This window comes from Sus scrofa, chromosome 12 (genome assembly GCF_000003025.6).
Source record: "Sus scrofa isolate TJ Tabasco breed Duroc chromosome 12, Sscrofa11.1, whole genome shotgun sequence".
In the NCBI taxonomy this organism is placed as follows: Eukaryota; Metazoa; Chordata; class Mammalia; order Artiodactyla; family Suidae; genus Sus; species Sus scrofa.
In genome coordinates, this window is record NC_010454.4 from 47,691,252 (window position 1) to 47,717,150 (window position 25,899).

The window sequence follows — 25,899 nt, forward strand, 5'->3', positions numbered from 1 at the left end:
TTGGCAAACACATATTGCTTTATTTAGTGTTTCTCTGGATCGCAGAAGTGTCAGCAGTGGACTGAGACTCCCAGGAGGGCAGAGGCAGCTGGGCAGGCCCTAGGCCCTCTGGGGAGGTAGGGGTGGGTGGGGGGAGAAGCAGCAGAAAGAGGTGATGCCCCTGCAGCTCCTCCCAAGGCCAGCCCCTCCCCCAGGGTCCCAGGATGGGGAGGGGTGCAGGGGCCTGTGAAGGCCCTTCGTCCTGGAACTGGGCCCGAAGTATATGGGCAGGGTGTTTGTCATCCTAAGGCAAGAACTCAGGCGGGAGGGCTCCTCCCACCTGGTGGCCCCCGAGGGTGATTGCTGGTCAGGGAGCCATGTGCACCCTTAAGACACGAGCCTGTTTCATGGGCCCCCCTGTCCCTGGGAGAGGAGGTGAGGTGAGCTGAGGACAAAGCTGCAGTCTGGTTTTGCCCCAGCCTGCTGGATGACCTTGGGCGAGTCTCCTCCCCTCTTTGGGCCTCTGTCTCTTGCTCTGTCACACTAGGCAGCTAGACTGGATGATCTCTCAGAGCTTCTAAAATATACAGTCTAAGAGTCCTGCCCCCACTCCAGGATGCCCTCAGGTTGGCATGACATTAGAAGGGCATCTTTAAGGCAGGAAGGAGGGGCCAGGCAAGGATGGTCTCAGCCCCAGGGGGATGCTGGAGTGGGCTGCAAAGGGTACAGGTGGGCAGGCAGACAGACAAGGTGCCAAGGGAACAAGGAGGCGAAGGTGGCCCGGGCAGGGAAGAGGGCACCAGGGCCCAGACCGCCCACCCTCCCAGCTACATTCCCTGCCAGGGAAAACACATCCAGTGTGTCTCGGGGTAGGAAAGGGCTTTTTAAAAAAATAAGTTTCCTATAAAGCATCAAAAAATCTCAGAGAAAACCTCAGCAAAAGTTCCCTTTTCTCCAATATTTGGCATTGGCAGTGGGGCTGGCACGGCTGCCTCTGGCCCCGGCTTTCCTATTGCTGTGGCCCGGCCTGGCCCACTCCTGGGGCAGCTCCCTGGCCCCTGCTGCTCCCCCAGGAGAGGGACGAGCAGGGGGTGGGAGTTTGTCGGTGGGCTTCGAGGTGTCCCTGGGTCCCTGTCTGGAAGCTCGAGTCTTTGGTAACTGGGAAGGGGAGGGGGGATGAGCAAAGCACTGGGAGGCGGGAGGGGGTCCAGCGGGCACCTTCATCACCGAGAGTTCAGCCGTGGGGCCACCTGTGGGGGCCGGGGAAGAAGCCCAAGGGGTGAGCAGGAAGCAGAGGTGCTGGGGGCACGTGTCTTCCTGGCTTAGAAACGCTGTGGTGTACGGGGTGCTGGAGACCCTGAGCCTGTCCCCATAGGAATCTGTGTCCTGGCCAGGGTGAGCCTCTCCTACCCACACTGGCCCCCCGCCCCCAGATCTCCCCGACCTCCCTGTGCTGCCATCTTTACGACCCTCTGCTCTCTGGAGGCTCAAGTGGCCCTCTCTCTGGTCCTCAAAGGGGCAGCAGGAGGAAGGGAGTGGTATGGTGCCCTCTGAATCGAGGTCCTCGGGGAGGTGCCCAGGCTCTGCCCAGCCCTGGGAGGAAGGCATGGCCCCAGGGCTCTCAGCCGGGAGGCAGGGAGTTGCTGCCAGGCGCACTCACCACGGCCAGGTGCCCGTTCTTGGCCTTGGTGATGAGCAGCTCCGAGCCGGGTGTGAAGTCGATGATGCCATCCCTGCCCGGGCCCCCTGCGAACGTGATGCTGGAGGGAAGGGGGTGGGTGAGGCCTGCCCTCTGTGCCCACACGGCCCCCTTGCCACCCCTCCCCGCCTCACCTGCCCTGGTTGATGTTGATGTTGCTCACGCGGTCGGCGCTGAGGGCCGTCTTGGTCAGCGTCTCAATCACGTGGTCGCTCTGCAGCACCACGTCCCCCTGGGGGCCAGATGGAGGGAGGGGTCAGGCCCTGCCCAGAGCTAGAGACCCCACCCCCTCCCTGCCTCCCAGTCCCCCGAGGGGCACCTTCTGCTTATTGTCCTCACGCTGCACGTGCAGCACAAAGAGGCTGTCACTCAGGCTGCTGACAGATATTCCTGAGGGGGAAAGGCAGAGGTCAGGGTTCAAGGGTCAGAGCAGGAGGCCCTCCCCACGCAGCCCAGGACTGTGGCTTACCGGTCAGGTTGGCATAATCAATCCTCTGCTTGACTTTGGCATCCTCCACGATGACCACGGCGTTGGGTGTCAGCAGCAGCTGCCGGGAGCGTGGCTTGTAGCCTTTGCGGTCATATTTCACAACGGGCACGGCATACTGGGGACAGAGGGCAGGCGAGGGGCTGAGGGGCCTCCTCACCCTCCGCCCCAGGCCCTGACCGCCACCTAGCCCTGGGGTGGCAGAACCGCGGGACTGGGCGCTACAGGCAGGTCTCACCTGGATGGGCTCAGAGCCCAGGGCCTGCAGCACCTTGGGGCTGATCTCATCCGCACCTGTAACCCAGATGGGGGAGGGGAGTAAGAGGAGGAGAGAGGGGCCGAGGATGGAGATGGGGGCCTTTGGCACTGGAAAGTCAGGGGCTCACCAAGCCGTGTGCTGATGAAGAGCCTGGGGACACTCTGGGGGTAATTGTCTTTCTTGCCTTTGAAGATCTCACTAGCCACGGCTTTTTGCTGCAGCTGAGGAGATAAGGGCAGGGAGGGGGCTGTCAGAGTGGGGGTAGGGGCCATCACCGCAGAGGCAGGCCCGGCCTCAGGAACCGAGACAGGCCCCCTCGCCCTCTCTCTGGCCCCAGCCCCAGGCGGCTAAGCCCCGACACCAACATTCCCCATCAGCCCTTTCTCTCCCTTACCGCCGTCCCCACCAACCAAGGCGGAGGGCTCCCTCAGAAGGGTCAGGACAGTATAGTCATGATATTAATTCCCCTTCATATCAGGCCCTGGAGCCCCCGAGAGTCAGCTGCAGCCTGGGATCTTGAAACTGGCTGATTGCTGATACCTGAAACTACTACCGGGGCTGGTAGATGCAAACTATTACATTGAGAATGGATAAGCAACGAGGGCCTACTGTACGGCTCAGGGAACTGTATCCAGTCTCTTGGGATAGAACTTGATGGAAGACAGTGTGAGAAAAATAATGTATATAGCACTGGGAACTATATCTAGTCACTTATTAGGGAGCATGATAATGTGCAAAAAAAGAACGTGTATATATATGTATGTGTAACTGGGTCACCTTGCTGTACAGCAGAAAACCGACAGAACACTGTAAACCAGCTATAATGGAAAAAATAAAAATCATTACAAAATTTAAAAAAATTTTAATTAAAAAAAGAAAAATTATATATATGTGTATATATATATACACATATGGAGGGCTGGGTCACTACACTGAACAGCAGAAATTGACACAACACTGTAAGTCAACTACACTCTAACAGAAATAAATTTTTAAAGACAGGGTAACGGTGCTGAGTGGGTCCCTTAGCATCGTCCTATACCAAGCTGGCAAATGCAAGGCCTGTCAGCCACCAGTGTCTCTCTCTGCCATCATTCCATCAGACTGAAGCTGCAGCCTTTTCAACAACGCGCTCTGGGCAGCCCCTCCCAGTCAGGGGAGCTGGTATGGCCTATGAACCCTACTGGCCACAAAAAGTCTTCTCCAGCCTCGGCTTCATGCATGAGGCGGAATCGGAGCTGGGACCCACTTGAGGTCACATGGTAAATCCAAGTAAAGGTCCGCCTGGCTGGCACGTTTCCAGCGGCCCCTGGCTGGTCCCCAGGGTCCCCTCGCCCGTACCTGCTGCTTCCACTCGGGGCTGATGCTCCGGCAGTACTTCCACACCATGTTCTTCCGGCAGAGCTCCCGCAGGAGCTCCGAGGCCTGGGGGCACAAGCGAGGTCAGGGCAGCCAGGCAGCCTGGCTCCCCCCCCCGCCCCGGAAGACGACAGGCAGAAGCGACACCCCCTCGACCTGGACCGCCCCTCCATTCCCGAGTTGTTCCCCGCAGCCCAGCTCCAGGTCCCTTCCCTTCCCTGCCGCTCGCTCCTCTGGTCACATGATTATCAAGTCCCTCTGCTGAGGGTGTTGGTGGCTCCCGAGTCAGGAGGGAGGGCCCACAGACCTCACGCAGGGCAGGTGGGGGCGTGGGCCAGGAAGGGTCCAGGATATTCCGGGGCAGCTGCCTCCGCAGGTTGAGCAAAAAAGAGGTGCGCACGTGATCCAGGAAGAAGGCGTTCTGGGGGCAACGGGGTTCGTGGCGCAGGATGAAGCCACGGATGAGCCTGGGGGCGGAGGCCCGACACGGGTGGGAGTGAGAAGCCTGGTGACGGACCCTCCCACCCGGCTCCGCATCCCCTCCCCACGCCCCACTGCTCACCGCCGGATGGTCTGTGCCGCCCACTTCCTCTTGGCTGCCTTCCTCCGGCCCAGCGTTCCTCGCCACCACGACTGGATGCATATAGCTGCGGAGACCACAGAGGGCTGACCTCTCTCTCTCCTCCCCGCGGTGGCCCACTCTAGCCCCAGTCCCGTCCTCCTGTAGACCCCCCTGGGCCCCGAACCTGATCGCTTCACTCGGAGGAATTTCTGCCGCCAGTGAAAGCCCCTCCAGGCGGCCTGGATCTTCGTGGCTGTGGTTGGGAAAGAAAGTCACTTGGCCAGAGCTTAGGGGACCCAGCCGGGGGCCTGGCACGCGCAGAGCCCGATGAGTGACATGAGGGAGGGGAGTGGCTGAAGGAGCTACTGAGTGAGAGATAAATGAAGGGAGAGGAAATGAGAGGGCCGAGCAAGGTGGGAACCTGCTGGGATCCCGTATCTGGGGGCAGGACAGGTGGCAGCTGGGGCTGGAGCTGCTGAGGAGGGGGGCCGCTGAGGGTGGGGGTGGCAAGCTTTCTGCAGAAGGAGCCCCAGAGCAGGGATTTCTTTCCTGTTCCCCAGAATGGACCCCGCTGGCACAGGAAGGATGGGGCCCCTCTCTCACCCAGGCTCTGCCGCCGGACCTCCAAGGCATCCTCTGTGGCAAACAGGGTCTTGGGGAAGCGGATGAAGATCTTGGTCCTGGGAGGGCAGCGGTGATGAGCCCCTGGTTGCCACCCCCATGCCCCCAAACACCAGGCGTGGGTGCCACTCACCTGCCCATCTTGTACTCTTCCGGCTTGTAGCCAAGGTGCCTGATCAGCACAGCCACCCCATCCTGGGGCCTTCCTGCCCATGTAGGCCATGTCTCTGGGCACAGTGACTTGTACCTGGGGCCAGGAAGAGCAGAAATGCGCACCCAGTCCCCCCCCCCGCCAGCACCCTTCTCTGGGGGCCCAAACCAGATTTCCTGGGCACCTGCTGGGCGCTCCCACTGATTGACAGCTCACAGAAAGCCTGGGAGGTCGCTCTGCTACACCCCCTCTTTAAAGATGAGGAAACAGGTTTCTCAACTGCCTAAGGGCAATGGACCTGAAAGCGGTAGAGACACTCAGGCTTGACCAACTCCCCAGCTCTCTAACTCCGGGTCGCCTCAGAGCTGCTCTAGCCTTTCTGAGCTGATTGGCAACTCTGTCCTCCTCCTAGGCTTTTACTGTCTCCCTCGGTGACAGGCCTCAGGGACCCGACCAGCTGCTCGGAGAGGGCTGGGCCTGGGGTTGCTGGGGGGTGAGTGTTTGCCCTTCCAAGCTCGACCTTAGGCCAGAAGCACGGAGGGGCCCCTGCTGTGGATCCCCCGGCAGCTCAGGGTCCTGTCCCTGAACGGGACTGAGAACTGCTGTCCTCCCTCTGGGGAACGCCCAGGCTCCCATTGTCCCCCCGCCGCCCCCCACCCCTGGCGCAGAGCCAGGCCCCGCCCCCACCTCTGCAGGAAAGCCTCGTATTTGCGACGATAGGCAAAGCCGGCTCTGCGCACGCGCAGGTTCTCCATCAGCCCCAGGTACTTCACCTGGTGCCTGATCAGCACTTCGTCAAAGCGGCCTGGGGGGGGGGGGCAACGGGGTGGTCAGCGGGCATTTTGCCCACAGACGGCCATCGCCTCTGCAATGGGAGGAGACAAGGCCCCCACCGCCGACGGAGCGGACGGCCTACCAGGCTGCTTGGCGTCATTGGGCTTGATGCAGCGGACATAGGCAGGCTCCTTAGACTTGAGGATCTCCACCAGCTGCAGGAGGCTCATCTTGAACTGAGTGGCCACCTGGTCAGCCAAGATGAAGGCAAGGTTGGCTGGAGCTGGGCTGAGGCCGCTGACCCCTGCAAATGACCCTCCCTGTGGCAGAGCTGCCAAGCTCCAGAGGCCCCTCCCTGGGCCAAACAGCACCGGCTCCCACAACTACCCCTGCCCTTAGGTGGGGGGGGGGGCTTACTTCCTCCCATCACCCCTCCCTCACAGTGATGGAAGGGGCCAGACTACCTCACCAGCATCCCTCTGGCTGAGCTAGAGACCTCAGCTCAGGGAGCTTCACTCGGCTCCAAAAATCCTGCTCACGTCTCCTGGCAACCAGAATCCTACATCTCCCTTTGGCAGCCACTCTCTCTTAGAATTTCAGGGCCATATTGTTAAACAATGTATCCTACTCCTCTGCCTACAACCATTATCCCTACAGACTGTGCTGCGGAACCTCCAAGGGTCTCAGGCCTGTGGGAGAAGCGGATGCCTCAGCAAAGACTCGCAATTCATCACGGTCCCATTAGTGCCATGGGCATGTGCCTGGGGGTTCTGGAAGCATCAAGAAAGGGGCAACTAATCCAGTTTGTGGGGTAGGGAGCATCAGGAAGGGCCCTCCGGAAATGACCCTTTGGCTAAGATTTATTTGTCTTTTTAGGGTCACAGACAAGGCATATGGAAGTTCCCAGGCTAGGGGATGAATCGGAGCTGCAGCTGCCGGCTTACACCACAGCCACAGCAACATTAGATCCGAGCTGCATCTATAACCTATACCACAGCTCATGGCAACGCTGGGTCCTTAACCCACTGAGCAAAGCCAGGGATCAAACCTGCATTTTCATGGACACCAGCTGGGTTTGTTACTGCTGAGCTAAGATTTAAAGGATAAGCAGGAGTCATCTGGTGTTGTCACTGCTGTGGCACAGGTTCCATCCTGGCCTAGGAACATCAGCAGGCCGTGGGCAAGGACAAAAATATATAAAGAAAGAAAGGATAAGTAGAGGACAGCCAGAGGGAAGGGAGGAGGGAAAGGCATCAGGGGGAGCAACAGTGTGGGCAAAGGCTAGATGTACAGAGGGAGCTGCAAGCAGCGCATGGATCCAACTGGGGAGGAAAAATGATAGTGTTGGAGAGGCAGCATCATGGCAGGACTCGAGAGCCACAGAAGGGAGACCGACTATTATCCTGAGGGAAATAGGGAGCCAAAGAGGAATCTGGAGTGAGGGAATGCTTTTGGACCTGCTTTTTGGAATATCTATGGCAGATAGATGGAGGATGGTTGGTAAGGAGACCAGGGAGGTGGCTGGCTGGCTCAGAGGACTGAGCTGGAGTCATGGTGACGGGGAAGGGCCGAGAGGAAGGAGTATTTAGGCAGCAGAAAGAGGCAAGATCCAGTGGTTGTGAGGATGAGGGAAAGGGGAAGGCTGCAGAATCGGGGATGCTGCCCAGGTTTCTGGGCCTTTAGGACTGAGTAGAAGGTAGTCCCTGCCCCGAATCAGGGAAACAGAAGGAGCAGGCCTGGGACCCTGGACAGTTAAGGACCCATCACAGACTAGCGGAGTCTGGAGCACCTGCGGGCTACTTAGAAGAGGTCAGCGGAATCTAAGGAGAGGCCTGGACAGGAGTGGGGGTGTCCTCTCAAGGGCGGGGGAGGGGGATACCTTGGCCTGGAGGATGAGAATGCTCAGGGAGGGGGATGGGTGGAGCACAGAGGGCAGGGTCCCAGGGAGTCAGACCCTGAGCCACACGCTGCCTCCATGGCAGCCCTGCCAGCATGTCTCAGCCTGCCTGCCGCACTCTGGCTTCCTCCTCTCCACGGACCTGGCTCTTCCTGGGACCACCCCGGCCCTCCTCCTGCCAAGCCCAGCAGCCATGCCTCTGCTGACATCCGGAACCCTCCCCACACCTGGTGCCACTGGCCCTATCTGCCTCTCCCAGCCTCTCTCCTCAAAATGTCACTTTCCTGTCCATCTCCTGGTCCTTTTCATGTACCTGTGTGGGGGCCTCTGGCTGCCTACAGTGCCCTCCCATAGGTCTATCTGACAAGCACCTAGGCATTCCCAAGTGGTCTTCGAAGCCTCCTCCTCCAGGAAGCCCTCCCTGGTCCCCTCCCCTCTTCTACTCCCTTGGGCAATTTGCTGCTCCCCATTCTAAGTTCCCATTTCTACGAGAGCACAGCAGCAGCCACCACAGACGTCTGCTGAGGGGGTGAGTGCACACACAAGCACACATGGAAGCAGGCACAGGTGCATCCACGGGCAGCCTCCTAGACACACACGAATGTGCTCCCAGGTACCCACAAATGCACGAACTCACACACACACACTGCCAACTCCCAGCTCATGCAGGCACTGGTCCTATTCCCCGGCACACACACGCCCCCTCGGGTCCCACAGCCTTCACACCGTCTCTGGCCGCTTCTTGTCACTGAGCTCGCTCCGGTCGAAGCACTGGCTCATGATGGGATTCTCTGAGCTGCACATGGTCTGTGAGGGCAGAGCAGGGCGTCACGGTGGGAGCACAGGGACAAGCCAGTCCGATTCCTGGGGCGGAGGTCACTCAGAGCCCAGGCCGCGTGCCCTCCCCACGTCCTCACCTCCTTCAGGTTCCGGAAGAGAAGGTCATTGTTTTTATCCAGAAACCCTGGGAGGAGAGAGGAGCTGTGAAGCGAGGGCGAGCCCCTCTCCCCGCACACTGTGGGGACCCAGCCCCGGGCTCCTCACCGGTCACACTGTAGGTCACCTCCCCAGCGTAGTGCAGAAGGCGGAACTCCCCCCGGCCCAGAGATTTCCTGGTCCGCTGGTCAGCCAGCTTGTGCCTGGGAGCGACAGGGAGAGGACGCCTCAGACTGCTGGCCTGAGCCACGCGCCCTGCCTGCTGAAGAGGCTTCAAGAGAGGAACCAGGCATCCCGTAAGCAGCGGGCAAGGCGGGGCCACCTCCCTGCACAGAGGCTGCCAGAGAGGCTCAGAGAGATAGATGGCTTTGCCCAGGGTCACACAGCGCCAGGACCAGGAACCTATGCCTCTGCACTGCCAGGGCGTGCTGGATGGAGGGTTACTTGGTGTTGCTTTTGGCTGTTGCATGGCTCTGCTCAGCGGGCTGGGTGCTGCCCACTGCATGTTAAGAATGGAATCTGGGAGAAAGAAGAAAAAAAAAAAAAAAAAAGGCATTCCCGTTGAGGCGCAGCAGAAACGAATCTGACTAGGAACCATGAGGTTGCGGGTTCGATCCCTGGCCTCGCTCAGTGGGTTAAGGGTCCGGCATTGCCGTGAACTGTGGTGTAGGTCACAGATGCAGCTCGCAGCTGGCGTTACTGTGGCTCTGGCGTAGGGTGGCAGCTGTAGCTCCGATTTGACCTCTAGCCTGGGAACCTCCATATGCCGTGGGTACAGCCCTTAAAAAAAAAAAGAATGGAATCTGCCCCAAGAGATCACTTACGTCTTAAGCATGTTTATACTCTTTAACCCATTTTCAACTTTTAAGAACAATGCCAAGCAACTAACCAGAGACACAGGCATAGATTTAAGGCCCAGGGATATCCGTGGCAGCACTGCTTTCCCAGCAGAAACCTGGAGGCTGGCCAGGGCCCCCAAAGGCTTGGTGAGAGCAGTGGAGTATCTGTGTGTTAGACTCACTGCAGGAAGTGTTTTGAGGAAATTTTTCTGTTTGATGATACAGGAACATACTCAGGATACAACATTATCCTGCCTTATACACAATAAGTTCTCAACTACAGAAAAAAAAAATGTATAGAAAAAAGGCAGGAAGAAAATGCCTCAAATTGTTAACAGTGGTGACCTCTGGGTGACGGATTACAAGTGGCTTTTGCACATGTTCCAACTTTTCTCTGATGAGCAGTGTTATTTTTACAATCAGAAAAAGGTTTTCATCAACTATAATAAAAAAATTTCAACTAAAAGTTTTAAAAAATAGTAAGAAAAAGGGTTTTTAATATTCTCTTAGGAGTTCCTGTCATAGCTCGGTAGTTAACGAATCTGATTAGGAACCATGAGGTTGCGGGTTCGATCCCTGGCCTTGCTCAGTGGGTTAAGGATCCAGCGTTGCAGTGACCTGTGGTGTAGGTTGCAGACATGGCTCGAATCCCACGTTACTGTGGCTCCGGTGTAGGCCAGTAGCTATAGCTCCGATTCGACCCCTAGCCTGGGAACCTCCATATGCCATGGGAGTGGCCCAAGAAATGGCAAAAAGACAAAAAAAAAAAAAAATTCTCTTAAATACAAATTCTCAGGGGCAGAGTTCCTGCTGTAGCTCAGTGGCTTAAGAACCTGACTAATATCCATAAGGATGGGGGTTCAATCCCTGGCCTTGCTCAGTGGGTTAAGGATCTGGCGTTGCTGCAAGTTTCAGTGTAGGTCAAGGATGCAGCTTAGATCCCGAGTTGCTGTGGCTGTGGTGTAGGCTGGCAGCTTCATCTCCGATTAGACCCCTGGCCTGGAAACTTCCATATGCTACAGATGTGGCCCTAAAAAGCAAAAAAAAGAAAGAAGGAAAAGAAAGAAAAAATGCTCTGGGCTCTGCCATTTGTGGCTCTGGGGCTGAGTCCCAGTTCCAGACTTAAGCATGTGAGATAACCCTGGGCAAGGAGCTTCACCTCTGCGAGCCTCAGGAAAACCTCCTTCAAGGGTTGCTTCAGGTTAGAGATGATGAGCTCAAAGTACAGCAGAAATGGGACAGAAGGGCTTGTTTTTCCCTCCCCTCGCCCCACTTTAGGGGATTCCTTAAATAAAAAGCAGTTTCCAAATAAGGAAGCTAAAAAACCTTAGCAAGTTTCATTCTCAAAAAAGAATCACTCCCGCCGTGGCTCAACGGTTAACAAAGCTGACTAGCATCCAGGAGGATGCAAGTTCAGTCTCTGGCCTTTCTCAGTGGGTTATGGATCCAGGGTTGCTGTGAGCTGTGGTATAGGTTCCAGATGCAGCTTGGATCCTGTGTTGCTGTGGCTGTGGTGTAGGCCAGGACAGGGATTGAACCTGTGCCACGGCAGGGACAACACCAGGTCCCCAACCTCCTGAGTCACCAGGTGTATTATGATTCGAGGGGGATCCGAGGCTTCCACAGACCCCCACCCCCACCCCAAGACAGCCCGGCAGCCTTACTCACGTCAGGAAGTGTGGATGGTGTTTGACTGTGTCCTCCAGCTTCTCCAGGAAGGTCAAGTCTGTGGCCTCCCCGGGGCGCAGACACTCCTCGTCCTAGGGGGTGTGGCAGAGGGTGCGGGGTACGTGGCGGAGGGACTGGACAGCACAGGCACTCAGGGGCCCTCGTGGGAGACACAGACCCAGGAGGCCTCCCCACACCTCCCATCCCCCCGCCCCTCCCCGCACATGGCCCTGTCCTGGCCCTGCTCAGACTCCAGCCCTCTGCGGACAGGCGGGGAGAGCAGAGCCAAAAGAGTGATAGCATCCCGCCCAGCCCCCGCACCAGGCCTTGGAGGCACAGACGGCTCACCAGGATGGAGATGATGCCCTTGAACTTCTCCTCCACCAGGTCACAGATGATCTTGTTGTTGAAATACTGGACAGGCTCCCACTGAGGAGCAAGAGGGGAGGGAGCCATGGTCATGGGGTCCTGGCACCCCTCTGGAGGAGGCCGACACCTGGCTTCGAGGACATGTGGGGACACCCGCAGGCCCGTGGTGACACCCGTGGTGCACTCACCGCGATGCCCTCTGCCTCATACTCCTCTTGCTCCGACTTGAGGGTGAGCTCGATGAAAAGCTGCTGCAGCTTCTCGTTGCAGTAATTGATGCAGAACTGCTCAAAGCTGGGAGGGGGACAGAGGAACCCTCAGTAGCTCAGGGGACATGAGACCAGGAGAAGGGCAGCGGGGGGACAAGGCCCCTGCACATTGAAGGGAAGAAACGCGGAGCAGGACTCAGGGTGGCTGGGAAGTCGCTGGCAAGGATGAGAGAAGCCCGGGGGCGGCGAGGGGGAGGAGAGGGACCCGGGCAGGGACAGGGCGGGTGGAGGAGGCACCGGCGGGGCCGGGGGCACTGACCTGTTGTGCTGAAACACTTCGAAGCCGTAAATGTCCAGGAGCCCAAGGACCGTAGTGCTCCGCCAGCTCGGGCTCTCGGCGTCCTAGGGCCAGGGAACCCAGAGCATGGGCCCGAGTGCTGGCCAGCTCCCGCCCCAGGCCTCCCCGGACGGCCCTCCCCGTCACCTTGGGAGCAGCAGGGGCCAAGCCCTCACCTTGGAGGCCAGTGACCTGTTGATCTTGGCAACCAGCCACGTGAAGGTGCGACTGTACACGGCCTTGGCAAGGGCATCTCGCGCATACGCAGCCTGTTCTAGGTTCAGCGGGCTCAGGAGCTGCCGCGGGCAAGAGGGGGAGATGAACGCAGCTGCTTCCCAGCCCTGCCCCTTCGCGCTCAGGAAACTGGCCGCTCTGCCCTCCCCACTCCTGGTGAGCCTGGGGGTGGGGGCACCAGGGGAGGCCACGGTGGCCACACCAGAGGGAAGGTGGTGTAGACACAGGATGCCTTCTTCCTGGAGGGGAGTCTGCCTTCGAGCCTCGCTCTCTTCCTTGCGACCTTGGCCAGAGGTGCCTCTCTGAGCCACCTGCCTCAGCATGGCTGAGAAGACCAGCTGAACAGACCGGGGGGAAGAGACGAGGGGAGCAGGGGCTGCCTGGGAACATCCCCCCCGTCCCAACCCGACCTCCCGGGGCCGAAAGTCACCTCTTCGCCCTTGGCGATGATCTTCCTGTGCGTCAGCGCTTCCCGCAACGTCGAGCCCTCCACACCCAGGAGCTGCCAAGGGAAGGGGTGGGCCTGGTGGGTGAGCACGCCCCGGCCCCGCTGCCCTGCCCTCGCCCCCGCTCACCCTGCTCACCCTGGTCAGATACTTGAGCTGGTTCTCGGTGGTGACCTGGGCATTACTCTCCTCATTGGCAGCAAAGTGGAGGTTGCCCAGATGCAGGACGCTGGCCACGATGCTCAGAAGATCCTGGGGGGACGGGGAGGGGCAGGTGGGGTTATGGGAGGGCCCCACACAGTGGAAGGTCAGAGGGAGCAAGGACCAGGGGTAAAGCCTTGAGGGGAGAAGGTGGGTGGCTAGTGTGGAAACAGGGTGTAAAGGTGGACCGAGATTTTGCGGGTGTGACAGGAGGAAAGGGGGGGTCCCCAGCAGAGGCCTCACCTCCACTTCATCCTCCGTGAAGTCGATCACTGTCAGAGCCTTCCTGACGACCTTCCAATCATTCTTGTCGTTGATGGAGGAGACTTTGGCACACTGGCCCTGGAGGACGGGCAGAGCTGGCTGACCAGCCCTAGGACTGGGCTCCCTGGGTGGCACCTGCCCCCCTGCCTGCCCACTCCTCACCTTCACCAGGTACAGGTAGCTCTGGGGGTTCCGTTCCAGGCCCAGCCTGCGCAGCGTCTCCTCCTCGCCCCCCTCCAGCAGCTGGTAGAAGACGTGGAAGTTCCTCTCCCCGTGATTCTGGTGCACCACCCGTGACTTCTCCAGGAGGTAACTGAGGATGTGGCCACCCACGGGGGCACCCTGTGGGTAGGGCAGCGTGCAGCGACTGCTCAGGAGAACTCGGGGCAGAGCCCAGCTTCCCCTACCCCCCCTGCATTCCTGGGCACTCGTTCCTGCTCAGCCCACGGCTGTGTGGGTCCAGGCAAGCCGTCCCTCTGGCCTCAGCTTCTTCCTCTGAGTGATAGGATGCCCAGCACTCTCTACCTGGCAGTTCCACTTGGATGCCAGGCAGGCATCTCAACCTCAAGAGGCCTAAAACTGAACTCCTGATGTCCCCCTCCCCAGATTGGCTTCTCTTCCCATTTGGTCAACACTCACTCCACCCTTCCCGGGGTTCAGGCCAAGAAGCCCGCCATCCTTCTGGAAGCCTCTTTTCTTTTTTTTCTTTCTTTTTTTTTTTTGTCTTTTTGCCTTTTTCTAGGGCCGCTCCCATAGCGTATGGAGGTTCCCAGGCTAGGGGTCTAATCAGAGCTGTAGCTGCCGACCTACGCCAGAGCCACAGCAACGTGGGATCGAGTCACATCTGCGACCTACACCACAGCTCACGGCAACGCCGGATCCTTAACCCACTGAGCAAGGGCAGGGATCGAACCCGCAACCTCATGGTTCCTAGTCGGATTCATTAACCACTGCACCGTGACAGGAACTCCTGGAAGCCTCTTTTCTTCCACACCAAACATCCAATCAGACAGCCAAGCCTGCTGCCTTAACCTTCAGAATATCCAGAATCCACTGCCACCACCCTGGGCCCAGCCCCTGCCATCTGTCGTCTAGATTTAATAACCATCACTTCCCTAACTGGCTCCCTCGCTCAGACTGGTTCTCTACCATCTATTCTCAACAAAGCAGGCAGGGAAGTGAGGTCATAACACAAGTCTTTTTTTTTTTTTTCCCCATTTTTGGCCGCCCTGTAGCATGTGGAGTTCCCAAGCCAGGAATCCAGGGGTCAGATCCAAGCCACAGTCACGACCTCAGCTGCAGTTGCAGCAACACTGGATCCTTAACCCAGTGTGCCAGGCTGGGAACAGAACCTGTGACCCAGCGCTCCTAAGACGTTGCCAATCCCATTGCGCCACAGGGGAACTCCATAACACATTTGTTTCAAACTCTCTGATGGTCTCCCTGCCACTCGAAGCTTTAAAAAACTTCTTACAAAGACCCCGAAGGGCCTGCACCCCCTGGCCTCCACCTCTCTTCCTCGGCCCCTCCCTCTCTTCTCCAGCCACTCTGGCCTCCTTGCTGTCCTTGAACTCATAAGCACCCCCCCACTTCAGGGCCTCTGCCTAACCCCCCCCATATCTATCTGCTCACTCCCCCGTCTCCAACAAGCCTTTACCAAAATGCCCCCTTCCCAGCGAGGCCCACCCTAACTGCCTTATTTATTTATTTTTAGGGCCGCGCTGCGGCATATGGAGGTTCCCAGGCTAGGGGCCGAATTGCTGCTACAGCTGTCAGCCTAGGACACAGCCACAGCACTGAGGGATCCAAGCCATGTCTGCGACCTACACCATGGCTCATGGCAACACCGGATCCTTAACCCACTGAGCGAGGCCAGGGATCGAACCCGCAATCTCGTGGATCTTAGTCGGGTTCGTTAACTGCTGAGCCATGACGTGAACTCCCTATCTGCCTTACTTAAAACAGCAACTGCCCCCTCCCCTTACCTCATTTTATTTTTTTTGCCATGACATTTGTCACCTAAATTACATCTTTCTGTTCATCGTCTATCTCCCTGGAGACAGGGTTTCTGTCAGTTTTGTTTCACTGCGGTACCACCACCTGGAACAGTGCCTGGCACACAGTAGGTTCTCCATAAGTAGACAAGTCTTTTGCTGGTGCCAAAGACCTGGCCAGTGGGCGCCTACAGAATGGGAATCCCACTCCCCCTGCCCTGACGCACCCACTGGTACCTTGAAGTCAAACTGCACGTCCATGTACTTCCCGAACCTGCTGGAGTTGTCATTCCGGAGGGTCCTGGCATTTCCGAAGGCCTAGGAAGGGACCGGGGTATGAGGGATGCCTGGCAGTCTCCCCCTGCCCCCCGACCTCTGGCCAAGCTGCTGTCCCCTCACCTCCAGCACCGGGTTGCTCTGCAGCAGCCGGTCACGCACGGCACCGCCCCGCTCGGGGGCTGGGCAGGTCTCAGCATAGAACTGCAGCAGCCGCTTGGTGGCCTCTGTCTTGCCTGCCCCGCTTTCCCCAGAGATCATCACCGCCTGGTCCCGACGCTCCGTGCGCAATGCCCGGTACACAGTGTCGGCCACCGCGAACCTGGAGCAGAGGCTGGTCAGGAGCTTAGGGGAGGGGGGGGGCGGTGACTGCAGGGGATGGGCGCTCCCACGCCTGGTGTACCCTTGAGGATGGGGGAACCCGTCAGGATGCAGGTCCAGGGAGACCTTCACAGCTGAGGATGAGAATCCCATTCAGGCGGAGGATTGAGCGGATCGCCCATGGGTGGGAGGACTGGAGGTCATGCAGCTGAAGGCTGAGGTCACGCATACGTTCAGACTGGGAGATCCCTCAGAGGCAGGGCTCAGAGGGTCACTAAGATGGGGGGCCATGCCCAGGCAGAGTCGGGGGAATGAGTCAAGGGTGTGCGTTGGGGTGGAGGTCCTGCCCAGATGGAGTAGGGAGATTCACCTTGGAGGGGGACTGGGGTGACCATGGGTGAGCGGCTGTGGCTTCCCTCACAGGTGGGGATCGGGATTCATCCCCGGGGAGGTCAGGAGGGGTCACTCACAGGTGGGGGGGCACCTCATAGAAGCTGACACCCCGGTAACGCTCCATGTGCTGCCGGCTGTAGATCTGCAGGTCCCGGTAGGGGTTGACAGAGACCAGGACGGGGCCAATGTAGGTCTGGGGGGGGGAGGGTCAGAAGTTTCTCCCAGAGGCCCCTGAGCCTCTTCCCGCCTCAGCCCTGCATCTGTGCCCCCCGCTTGGGCCTCACATAGATGAGGTTCTCCCTGAAGCGTCGCCGCAGGTTCTCGATGAAGGCGGCCTCGCTGGTGAAGTTCTCCAGCAGCACGAAATCCTGTACCCCCACCCGGTCTCGGGCGGTCAGTGCGCTCTCCATGGTCACCCGCACCCCGTCACTGCCCAGGGCCTGCAGGGGTGGGCCACGGGAGAGGGTCAGAGGTAGCAGGGGGCAGGAAGGCCACTTTCTCCCCCTGCACTGCAGCCTGTAAGACTGAGAGGGCCACCAGGGAGGGGCGCGTGGACCCAGGGGGCCTGGACACAGGGAACACCCTGGAGATGGACCACGCTGGGTACAGCTGGCACGTGGAACTGAGGACACCGCTCCCAGAACAAAGGCCACGTGGGGCACATGGGACCTGAACACACAACCCTGGGGCAGAGAACCCAGAGGACATGGGGCAAGGCCCCCGATTCCAAGGAGATGCCGGTTTTGTGTAGCAAAAGGTGGGGGAATGTCATGAGAAGAAGAAAAAGAACGCTCTGTTGACCTTGGACAAAACGCCTTCTCTCTCTGGGCTGCTTCCTTCTCAAGAGGAGGAGTTGAGAATTAGACCAGGTGACTTCAAGTCCCTTAGTTCTGAGCCACGTGTGACAGGTGCTTTGTAGGACAAGTGGCTCCGGAGGGAACTCTACAGGCAGGGTGGGGCCAACTCTCCATCCCCACCCACCAAACTCTCCAGGGGGAGCAAGAGGCCGTCCCAGGCCGTAGGAGAGGGATTCCCCCAGGGCCTCACATCCCAGCTGGGCTCAGCACTCACCCCAGAAGGGGGGCCTCCCTCCCATAGCTGAACCACACCCTCTCTTTCCAGCTGCTCGGTTCCCCAAACACCCTCCTCCCCTGAGAGCGATGAGAAGTCTCATGGCCCTGGGGTTTTACCACGGAAAGCCCAGCTGCCTCCCAGCCCATAAGAGGCTGGGAAAAGTACAGAGCTCAGCGAGGCCCTCACCCCACACCACGTTCTTCAGAGAGGGTCCGAGGGCTCTAGGAAATTGACTCCAGAATGTCAACAGTCAGAGAAGAGCAAGGTGGCAGCAAAGGTGGGATTCCCGAAGGCGTCTCCCCCACCCGCACACCACCCAGATCTCTGGCCTGGGCACCCCTGGCCAGGGGCCTGTCTCTCGGAGGCAGGTCCCTCATCGCCCCCCGCCCCCACCCCCGCCGCTGCCTCCAATCCTGTCCTGAAGCAGCTGCCAAATCTGGCAGCCCAAGCTCCCGCCCCCTTGCCCTCTGGGTGACGGGTCTCGGCGCTCTCAGCCTTCCCCGGGAGCTATTCGCCCGGTCCGGGTCCGAGCGCCTTCAGGCCCTGCCTGCCTCGGCCTCCTCCCCCTGCACTTTCCGGGACGTTTTTCCACCCGAAATTCCTGGGCCGCGCCCGCTTCCTGGCGGGGCCGAGGCGGCGCCGCGAGGCCAGAAGGGACTCCTGGGACCCCCCGCCCTGCCCGCCGCCCCTGCTCACCGACGCCCGGTAGCGCATCCTGCCCGACCGGCCTGGCGCCCTGCTCCGCTGCCCGTGCTTTCGGCCGGTGGCGCGGCGGCGGCAGCGGCGGCGGCGTCACGGGGGAGGGGCCAGTCCGCCCCCGGTTCCGCCCCCTCCGCGAGCCTCGGAAGCGCGGGACTCCCCCGGCGCCCCCGCCTCCCTCGGGGCTCGGACTCTGGGGTTCCTCTCTTGCTGGTGGGGGTGGGGCAGGAACTATAGGGGGATCTCGGGGCGGGGGTGGGGGCAGAGGTGGGGGCGGGGTTCCCCGCGGAGCAGGGGCTCCGCCTGAGTCAGGTTTTCCTGGAGGGACATCGTTGATTCCAGGGTGGGGCCCGGAACCCGCGCGGCCGCCGCGTCTACACCGGCCCAGAACTCACTTCCGGGCTTGTGTCTACACTACGCACTAGGCCAAGCGCAGGACTCACTAGGCAGAAGCTCGTGGGTCCTGAAGGAAGCAGGATTTCCCTCCCCCCCTCTCCCCAACCTCGAGTCCCGGGAAAGTTAAAAATAGAACGAAATGTCCAAATACGGCCGGCGCGCCCAGGCGGGCGGAGCCTCTGTGCGGGACACTGTCCATCCCCGGACTCTCTGGGGGGCGGGTCCAGCGTCTTTAAGTCCCAAGAAAACCTCTTTAGGTTCCCGCGTCTGCCCGGGGCGCGCGCCCCAGGGACTGAGCACCTTTTTGGAGCGCAGTGCGTGCCCGGCCTCCATGGAGGGCTCAGCTTTCCATCTGGGAAATCCAGGTCCGACTTCCAGCATTTGGGACAATGCCCTCCCCCATTCCAGACACCCTGACCAGGGCCTCTGTGCCCAGGGGCTCCTTACTTCATTTCTTCCTCTGGAGGGGGCCTCCCCCTCTTGTCCCTCCGGCGGCCCCCTTCGTATTCTAACCAGGGCACCCTCTCTCTATCCAAACCAGCCCCCAGGCAGCCCCACCCTCTCTAGACTCTTGGAGGGCAGCAGCCTGCTGGGCAAACTCTGGCCCAGATCCCAGCGCTGGTGGGGGTGTGACGGCTAATGCTTCCAAAAGGCTGGGCCACTTCTCTCCAGCTGTGTGCCTGCCAGCAGGTCACAACTTCTGGGAGTCTCTCCTTCAGCCTTAAATGCCAGTCTCCAAGGTGTGGTTGAGAAGGCTAAGATAAGGAGCCAAGGCACCTCCCAGTCCCTCAGTAAACACCACGTCCCTCTCTGGGCCTGACGCTCTTGCCACACACCCACACACGCTTGGAGCAGACCTACTAAGAACCAGGTCCTGGCCCAGACAGGTCACCTTTCTTATCTAGCTGGGAAAGCCCCTCAGGCGTGTCTGTCTGCCAGTTACAAAGAGCTCTCGAACTTTACCTGTGCCCCACCTGACAGATAAGGACCCAGAGGTGCAAAACGGAGGACACTGACTTGTCCTATTGGACAAAAAGCAGGCCTAGGACCCAAAGTCCCAGCGCGCCCCACCCGCGGGCCCAGGATCCCCCAGGAGAGAGTGAGGCTGCGGCAGGTGCGGGCTGCAGCCTCGTGGGGAAGGCTCATTACCTCGAGAACAGCAGCCCAGCTGGAGCCGCAGCCCGGGGGAGCCCGCGGCGGGGGCACCAGCTGGGAGATGGGGCCCTCTGGAGGGGGCGAGGGGACTGGGTGCTGCCGCGCGCAGCTGGGAGATGGGTGGGAGCAGCGGGTAGGGGTGGGGATTGTGTGCTTAAAGCCACCCGCTGCGGCGGGCTCAGGGTGGGAGGAGGCCCCTTCCGCGATGCCCCCAGGGTGAAAATGCAGAAAGGAGAGGGAATGGGGAGGGGATTCAGCTTCCTGCTCACCCGGGGTGTGGAGTGCTTTGCAAGACTGGGGGAAAGGGGTCGAGCCGGCCCCCACTAGGAGCAGGGCCCCGGGGGCGGGCAAGGCTGGAGCTCAGGGCTGCGGCTGGCAGACTCCTGGGGAAGGAGCTGGCAAGGGGGCGGGGCCTCGCGGCCGCAGTGCCCGCCCCGCCCCACCCGCCGCCGCGTCAACCTGCTGGAATGAGGGGAATCTGCGTGCGGAGGGGTCGGACCGGCCTCCCCCAGCCAGAGCCGCGCCGCTGCATTCCCGAGATGCCCGCTGGCGCCCCCACAGCCGCCGCCCGGCGGCAGAAGAAGGGGGCGTCTCCGTTTCTAGGCGGACCTGAGCGCGGCGGGCCCCTAGAGGGACCACAGGGCCCACCCCGCCCCGCTACAGCCACCGCCCGCCCCGCCTCACTGGACAGGGGCGGCCTCTTGGGAGAGGGGTGGGGAGGCGGGGGACTGAGGGTGAGAGAGACACGGCGGCCGAGGATGCAAAGCCGAGTGCTGTCTTCTGGTAGACCCGTCAGTGACCCCAGCCGAGCCATGAGGTCTGTATTATTACCCCTCCTTCTACAGATGAGGAAACTGAGGCAGGGCAGGTGACCGACATGCTCAAGAGCCCAGGACTAGTAAAAGGAGAGGTGGGATTGGAAAAGGGAAGTCTAGCACTGTCTCCTCCTGTGATGAGGCAGGGAGAGGGCTGGTGGATCTCCTGGCTTCTCTGTAGAGGTTAACATGCTACCTGCCAGGCCATGACCTTCCTCGGTAAACTCGTGACTGCAGCGCCCGGTACCCTCCCTTGGCGCTATTGTGTGACAATTGACATGTAGGCCTTAGGAATAGCAGCCTGGGAGATGGACATGTCATCGGAGCTGCCAGCATGTCCCTGGACCTAGGGGCTGGCTGCAGGGTGGGGTGCAGTCATGGTCCCCGAGTGACCCAGGACTTATTTCCCAGGGCTGCCTCTGGGTCTTCTCCCACATGGGGAGGTCGTTTCTCCCGTGAAGGTGGGGATGGAACAGGTCCAGCAGACCTGGGTCATCCATTACCTAGTATCAGCCAGATGCCCCCAAGCCTGAGCTCTGGAGGAGGGGGGAGGGTAGTGGGTAGCCTCAGGTGTTCCCCCACCGCAGGGCTCTGCAGTTCTGGAGAAGGTGTTCTGAGGAGACCCCCAGATTGCTGCTATAAACTGATTTCCACTGAGGCCTTGGGGAGCAGAGAAGAGAACCACAGCCTAGGGGACAGGCTGGGGGGAGGGATAGACTGGGGGTTTGGGATTGGCATGTTCGCACTGAGGTATATGGAATGATTGGCCAACAGGGGCCTGCTGTATAGCACAGAGAACTCTACCCAATAATCTGTGATAATCTATGTGGGAAAAGAATCTGAGGGAGAATGGATGTGTATACATGTATAACTGAATCACTCTGTTGTAAAACAGAAATTATCACAACATTGTAAATCAACTCTACTTCAATAAAACTTGAGAAAAGAGAGGAGTTCCCATCGTGGCTCAGCGGTTAACGAACCTGACTAGCATCCAAGAGGATGTGGGTTGGATCCCTGGCCTTGCTCAGTGGGTTAAGGATCTGGTGTTGCCATGAGCTGTGGTGTAGGTCACAGACGCGGCTCAGATCCCACGTTGCTATGGCTGTGGCATAGGCTGGAGGCTACAGCTCCAAAGTGACCCCTAGCCTGGGAACCTCCGTATGCCTCAGGTGCAGTCCTAAAAGACAAAAAAGAAAAAAAGAAAACAAAATAACCATAGCCTATCTCACTCACAGCTCATGCTGGGCACAGAACAGTGGCTCAACTTCTGTGTATCGAACACACCTTAGGTCCGGGCCCAGGCTGCCCCACCAAGGACTGTTCCAGACTCAAGGTAAATGTTTTGAGGGGGAATGGAGAAGGTGAAGACTAGGGATTCTACCTGAGAGCTCTCTGGGCCCCGGTCTAGGGCTGTACACTCTGGTTCCAGAACCAGGGGCTTTTTGCCTGCCAGATGCCTCTGCCTGAGGGTCTAGCAGAAAGACACAAAGCACCTTGCCCCCTAACCTATCCTCCTTGTTCAAGATCCTGTATGTTGAGAGGAGGGAGCCACCTCCAGCTAAGTCATCACTTCTTTGGCACCAAAAGCCCTGCCCTCCTCCTTCCACTCCTCACACCAACGAGTCACCACTTGCTGGAACTTCCCCTCTGCTCCTGTATCACTGCTCCACCCTCCCTCTCCCTGCCGGAGTAAGCAAGCAGCCTCCACACTGGCCTCCCTGCCTTCCTCCCTCCAATTCATTTTCCCACAGCAGCCGGTGGTTTTTACAAATCCAAATCCAATCAATTAACAGCTCACGTTAACAGAGTGAAGGTTTATAGGGCACTCCTCCATGTGCCAAGCACACCCACTGTTTCTTCCAGCAGCCCCCACTGCTCCCCCGCGTCCCGTTCCCGCGTGGCCACATGGGTAGCCCTCTCCAGTCCCTTGTCTCCCCATGCCTCCCTCACCACCAGGCACAGCCAGGAGGAGCTACGCCTACCCCTGCCACCAGCCGTGGGGCTCTAAGCTTCTCGCCTTTGCACCTGCAGCATCCTTGGACGACCCAACCCCCTCCCCACCTGACTGACTCTTGGTGGTCCTTGAAGACTCAGTTCGGGTATCACTTCCTCCAGAGCCCCTTCCTGACTCCCCGAAAACACACAGCCCTCTCCTCATCGCAATCCGCTCTGTTTGGATGTTTCCTTGTCAGTCTCTCACCCAGGCCGGCACCCAGTGGGGGCTCAACGCCCCTCGTGGACGCCCGCCTGAATGAATGAACCCACAGAGCCCGGGAGGGTGAGCAGGAAGCCGGAGCGTGCCTGGCATTGAATAGGCCATGGGCCAGCCATTCATTCTCTCATTCATCTCAGAGCCCCCCATCCGCCACACTCACACGCGGGGGCTCCTGCCTCGGCGGGGCCCGTGGGCGGGGAACGGGAAGGGGCGGGGCCGGGGCGGCTTCTCCGGAACCCGGAGGCAAAGCTGGCAGTCGGAGGGCCCCAAAGGGCGCGCAGGGTACCCCCGCCCCCAGGACGCTCCTCCTCGCCCTCACGTTACCCGCAACGAATCCACGTTTCCATCAGCCCAATCCTGGAGCCGCCAGGTTCTGGGGCCCTGCCCCGGCCAGGCCGAGCCGACCCTCGGCCCTCGCAGTCTCCGCGCCGGCGACCCCGCCTCCCGAACGGTAGCTCCGGGCCTAGGTCGCCGCCCGGCCGCTCTCCCTCTCCCCCATCCTGCCCGCCAGCGGAGCCCACCCCCCGCCGCCCCGGCTACGGCCCGCCCCGCGCCCCGCGTACCCACCGGCTCGGCTTCTCGGGTGCGCGGGCGGGGGCCAGGCTGGGCGGCGTGGCCGGCTCCGGAGTCCGCGGCCCCGGCACGCTCTCCCCGCCCAGGGCCCGCCCGGGGCCGGGCCGCTGCCTGTCGTCATCCCGGGCAGGGCTCAGGCCCCGCGCGCGCACCCTCCGGCCCCGCCCCGTTCGCCCGCCTGCCCGCCCGGCCAGGTCTGCGTTCGTGTCCGCGGAGGCTTGGTGCAGCGCACTCCGCAGCCAGCTCTCCCGGGACGAGGCGAGTCACAGTCATTCACACTCACAGGTACACACACACACACACACACACACACACACACACACACACACACACACGCACCCTCCTCCGACCGAAGACCCGGCCCACTCGCTGCAGTCCTGGGCGAGTGGGTGTCTTATGGGGTTCTCGCTTCTCATCGTAGGGCGCCTTTGCATCCCCAGAGCAAACCCGACCCTGCCCTGCATGCCAGGCCAAGTCAGTTCTTTCCCATTTGTGACTACCATGCCCCCTTCACCTGCCTTCCCGCCCACGCTACCGCGCTGAGCCGGTGGGCGTCATTTCTTCAGGCCAGACGGGAAAGCGGCGGCTTTAACTGAGCCTGTACTGTGCACCTGGAGGTTCATGTGCACTGGTCCTTAGATCTCAGAGCGGCTCTGTCACCAGTTCATAGCCCAGCCCGCTGAGGATCAGGGAGCTGGAGGAGAAGGGATTCAAACCCAGATCCCGGCTTTGAAACCCTGCTCCTTATAGGCTTAAACCCTCAACCTTCCTTCCATTTACCCCTTCTTGCCCGGTTTGTCTCTGTTCCACCAGGGATCAGAACGCTTCCCCACTGCTCACTGCCTTCTCAAGGGGTTTGCTTGAGAAGGGTCTGCTGGGCCCTGGGCAGATACAGCCACCCTTCCTCCCAGCCCAGAGCTTCCCAGCTTACTAGCTTGCAGGGCCTGTGGGGATGAACCACACGGATGATCTCCCCCGTGGGTATCAGCTCCACTTGCAGTGCCATTCCGCCTGTGGATAGCCAGCGTGCTGAGCACTGGGGCCTCTGAGCAAAAGCCCGCTTGCCTGCCTGCTGGCTCTGCCTGTTGCCGGAACCAGGAATCTGATCTTAAGCTGGGATGGCCACTTGGTTCAGCTTCAACTTCAGCCCCAGGGGATGTGTCTGGTCCAGCGCCTCAGGACACAGCTGGAGCAGCCCAGGTCTGATTGGGAAGCCTCTTGGCCCAGCGGGGTTGGGGCAGGAAGAGGAGGGGCTGAGGGATGGAGGAAATGCCTGTTGTCCCAGGTAACCAGAGGAGCTGATGTAGCCACCCACGAGGGACCCTGAGCTCCAGGTCAAAGGGTAGGAAGTTTTTCCCCCCAGCAGCTTCACGGCCGGGTGTTCTCACTGGTGTCCGCTGGAGAGCTGTGACCACTCCCCAAATGTGCATCCTGCCCCAAGCCAAGAGGATGCATCAGTAGGCACTGCCCCGCCTGCCTGTCCCCCGAGCTTGCCTGCCTCCTGCAGCAGCAGGTGAGCCCCTGGAGTTTGAGAGGCCAGGGCTGCTTCTGGCAGCTGGCCATGTTGGCAGAGGGGTTTAGCTGGGAGGCAGGAGGGCACGGGGAGGAGGTCCCTGTCCCATCCTCCTCTGGAGCCTCAAACGTTTAAGAGATGGGTCGCCGGGTGGCGTGGCAGTGGGTAGCTGGGTCCTATTTGCCCCTTACTTTTCCTCGCCACCCTCAGATGCTCCCCACCCCCAGACGTTCCTGTTTTTCTATCTTCATTGTTGCTAAATCACAGCTGACACTTTCCTGGCCTGGGACTGAGCCCTTGGATCTCAGGCCATTCCTTATAGGAAGTGCGGAGAGGGAAGTGGATGGGGAAAGCGACCTTTCCAGAGTCAGACGCTGGCATGGGAGGGGCAGGGTCCGGTGGGGCAACGCTGGCCTTGACAGCCCCTGGGGTAGGCACCTTCCCCCAGGCACCCTTCCTTCCCTGCCCTCGGCTTCCCCCGCCCAGGAAAGGCCAGCAAAGCTTCCTTCCTTCCTCCGGGAAGCACATCTATCCAGGGCAGGATCATCCCTGGCGGCCACACAATGGCCCTTATCAGCCGTGGAGCCAGGCGCAGAGACCCAGCGCACACCAAGTCTCACACATTTCCTGTTTCCACCCAGCGGTCAGGGCTGGGCCCAGAGCCGCCATATCCTGACTGGGGCCAAGAGGAGGGGGAGCACCCTCCCCCCCTTTCCCGCCTCTCGATCCCTGCTGGACTCGGCCCTCCGGGCAGGGGTAGGGCGTGTGGAGCCCTAAGAGCGACAGAGAGAGGTGGGCACAATGGAGAACAAGCATGGGCCACAAACGGGAGGAGAAGCGGGGACCCCTGGAGTCAGGAGCCCTGAGACCCAGCCCCAGGGCTCCGTTAATCAGAAGGAAGAGCTGGCTCGAGCGTTTGGTTTTGGCAATTGTTCTCTCACAGTAACCTTGTGAATGGGAACATTATTTGGATTTTATAGACAACTGAGACCCCTGGGGCACCGGAGAGATGGAAATCCGATTAGAACCCAGGTCTCGACCCCATTCCCGAGTGTCTGGTCCTGCATGACACCACAGCTGCCTGGCTAACTTTGGAGGAATCATGCCACTTCTGTTTTTTTGCTATTTTAGGGCTGCACTCGTGGCACAGGGAGGTTCCCAGGCTAGGGGTCGAATTGGAG

The 25,899-nt window shown here is 60.0% G+C and overlaps 1 protein-coding gene across 9 annotated transcripts; it reads right to left on the reverse strand.

The window, feature by feature from the left end:
• On the reverse strand, positions 1–24,419 carry MYO1C (myosin IC). 9 transcript variants are annotated; one of them, XM_021067559.1, is made up of 32 exons: positions 24,137–24,419; positions 16,560–16,715; positions 16,353–16,468; positions 15,685–15,883; positions 15,523–15,603; positions 13,454–13,633; positions 13,271–13,369; positions 12,965–13,078; positions 12,811–12,882; positions 12,323–12,442; positions 12,129–12,211; positions 11,789–11,894; positions 11,580–11,660; positions 11,232–11,323; positions 8,833–8,927; positions 8,706–8,752; positions 8,515–8,595; positions 6,034–6,139; positions 5,805–5,922; positions 5,100–5,213; positions 4,949–5,025; positions 4,530–4,598; positions 4,346–4,430; positions 4,091–4,250; positions 3,766–3,849; positions 2,552–2,645; positions 2,404–2,459; positions 2,148–2,283; positions 1,998–2,068; positions 1,813–1,910; positions 1,640–1,739; positions 1–1,229 (listed from the first exon to the last, which is right to left on the reverse strand). In XM_021067559.1, the coding sequence occupies exons 1-32, from the start codon at positions 24,209–24,211 to the stop codon at positions 1,203–1,205; spliced, it is 3,192 nt and encodes a 1,063-aa protein (XP_020923218.1). In that variant the 5' UTR covers positions 24,212–24,419; the 3' UTR covers positions 1–1,202. The 9 variants fall into 9 exon arrangements, with proteins under 9 accessions (XP_020923218.1, XP_005657073.1, XP_020923219.1 ...); XM_005657016.3 differs by lacking the exon at positions 24,137–24,419 and adding an exon at positions 23,200–23,301; XM_021067560.1 differs by lacking the exon at positions 24,137–24,419 and adding an exon at positions 18,046–18,156.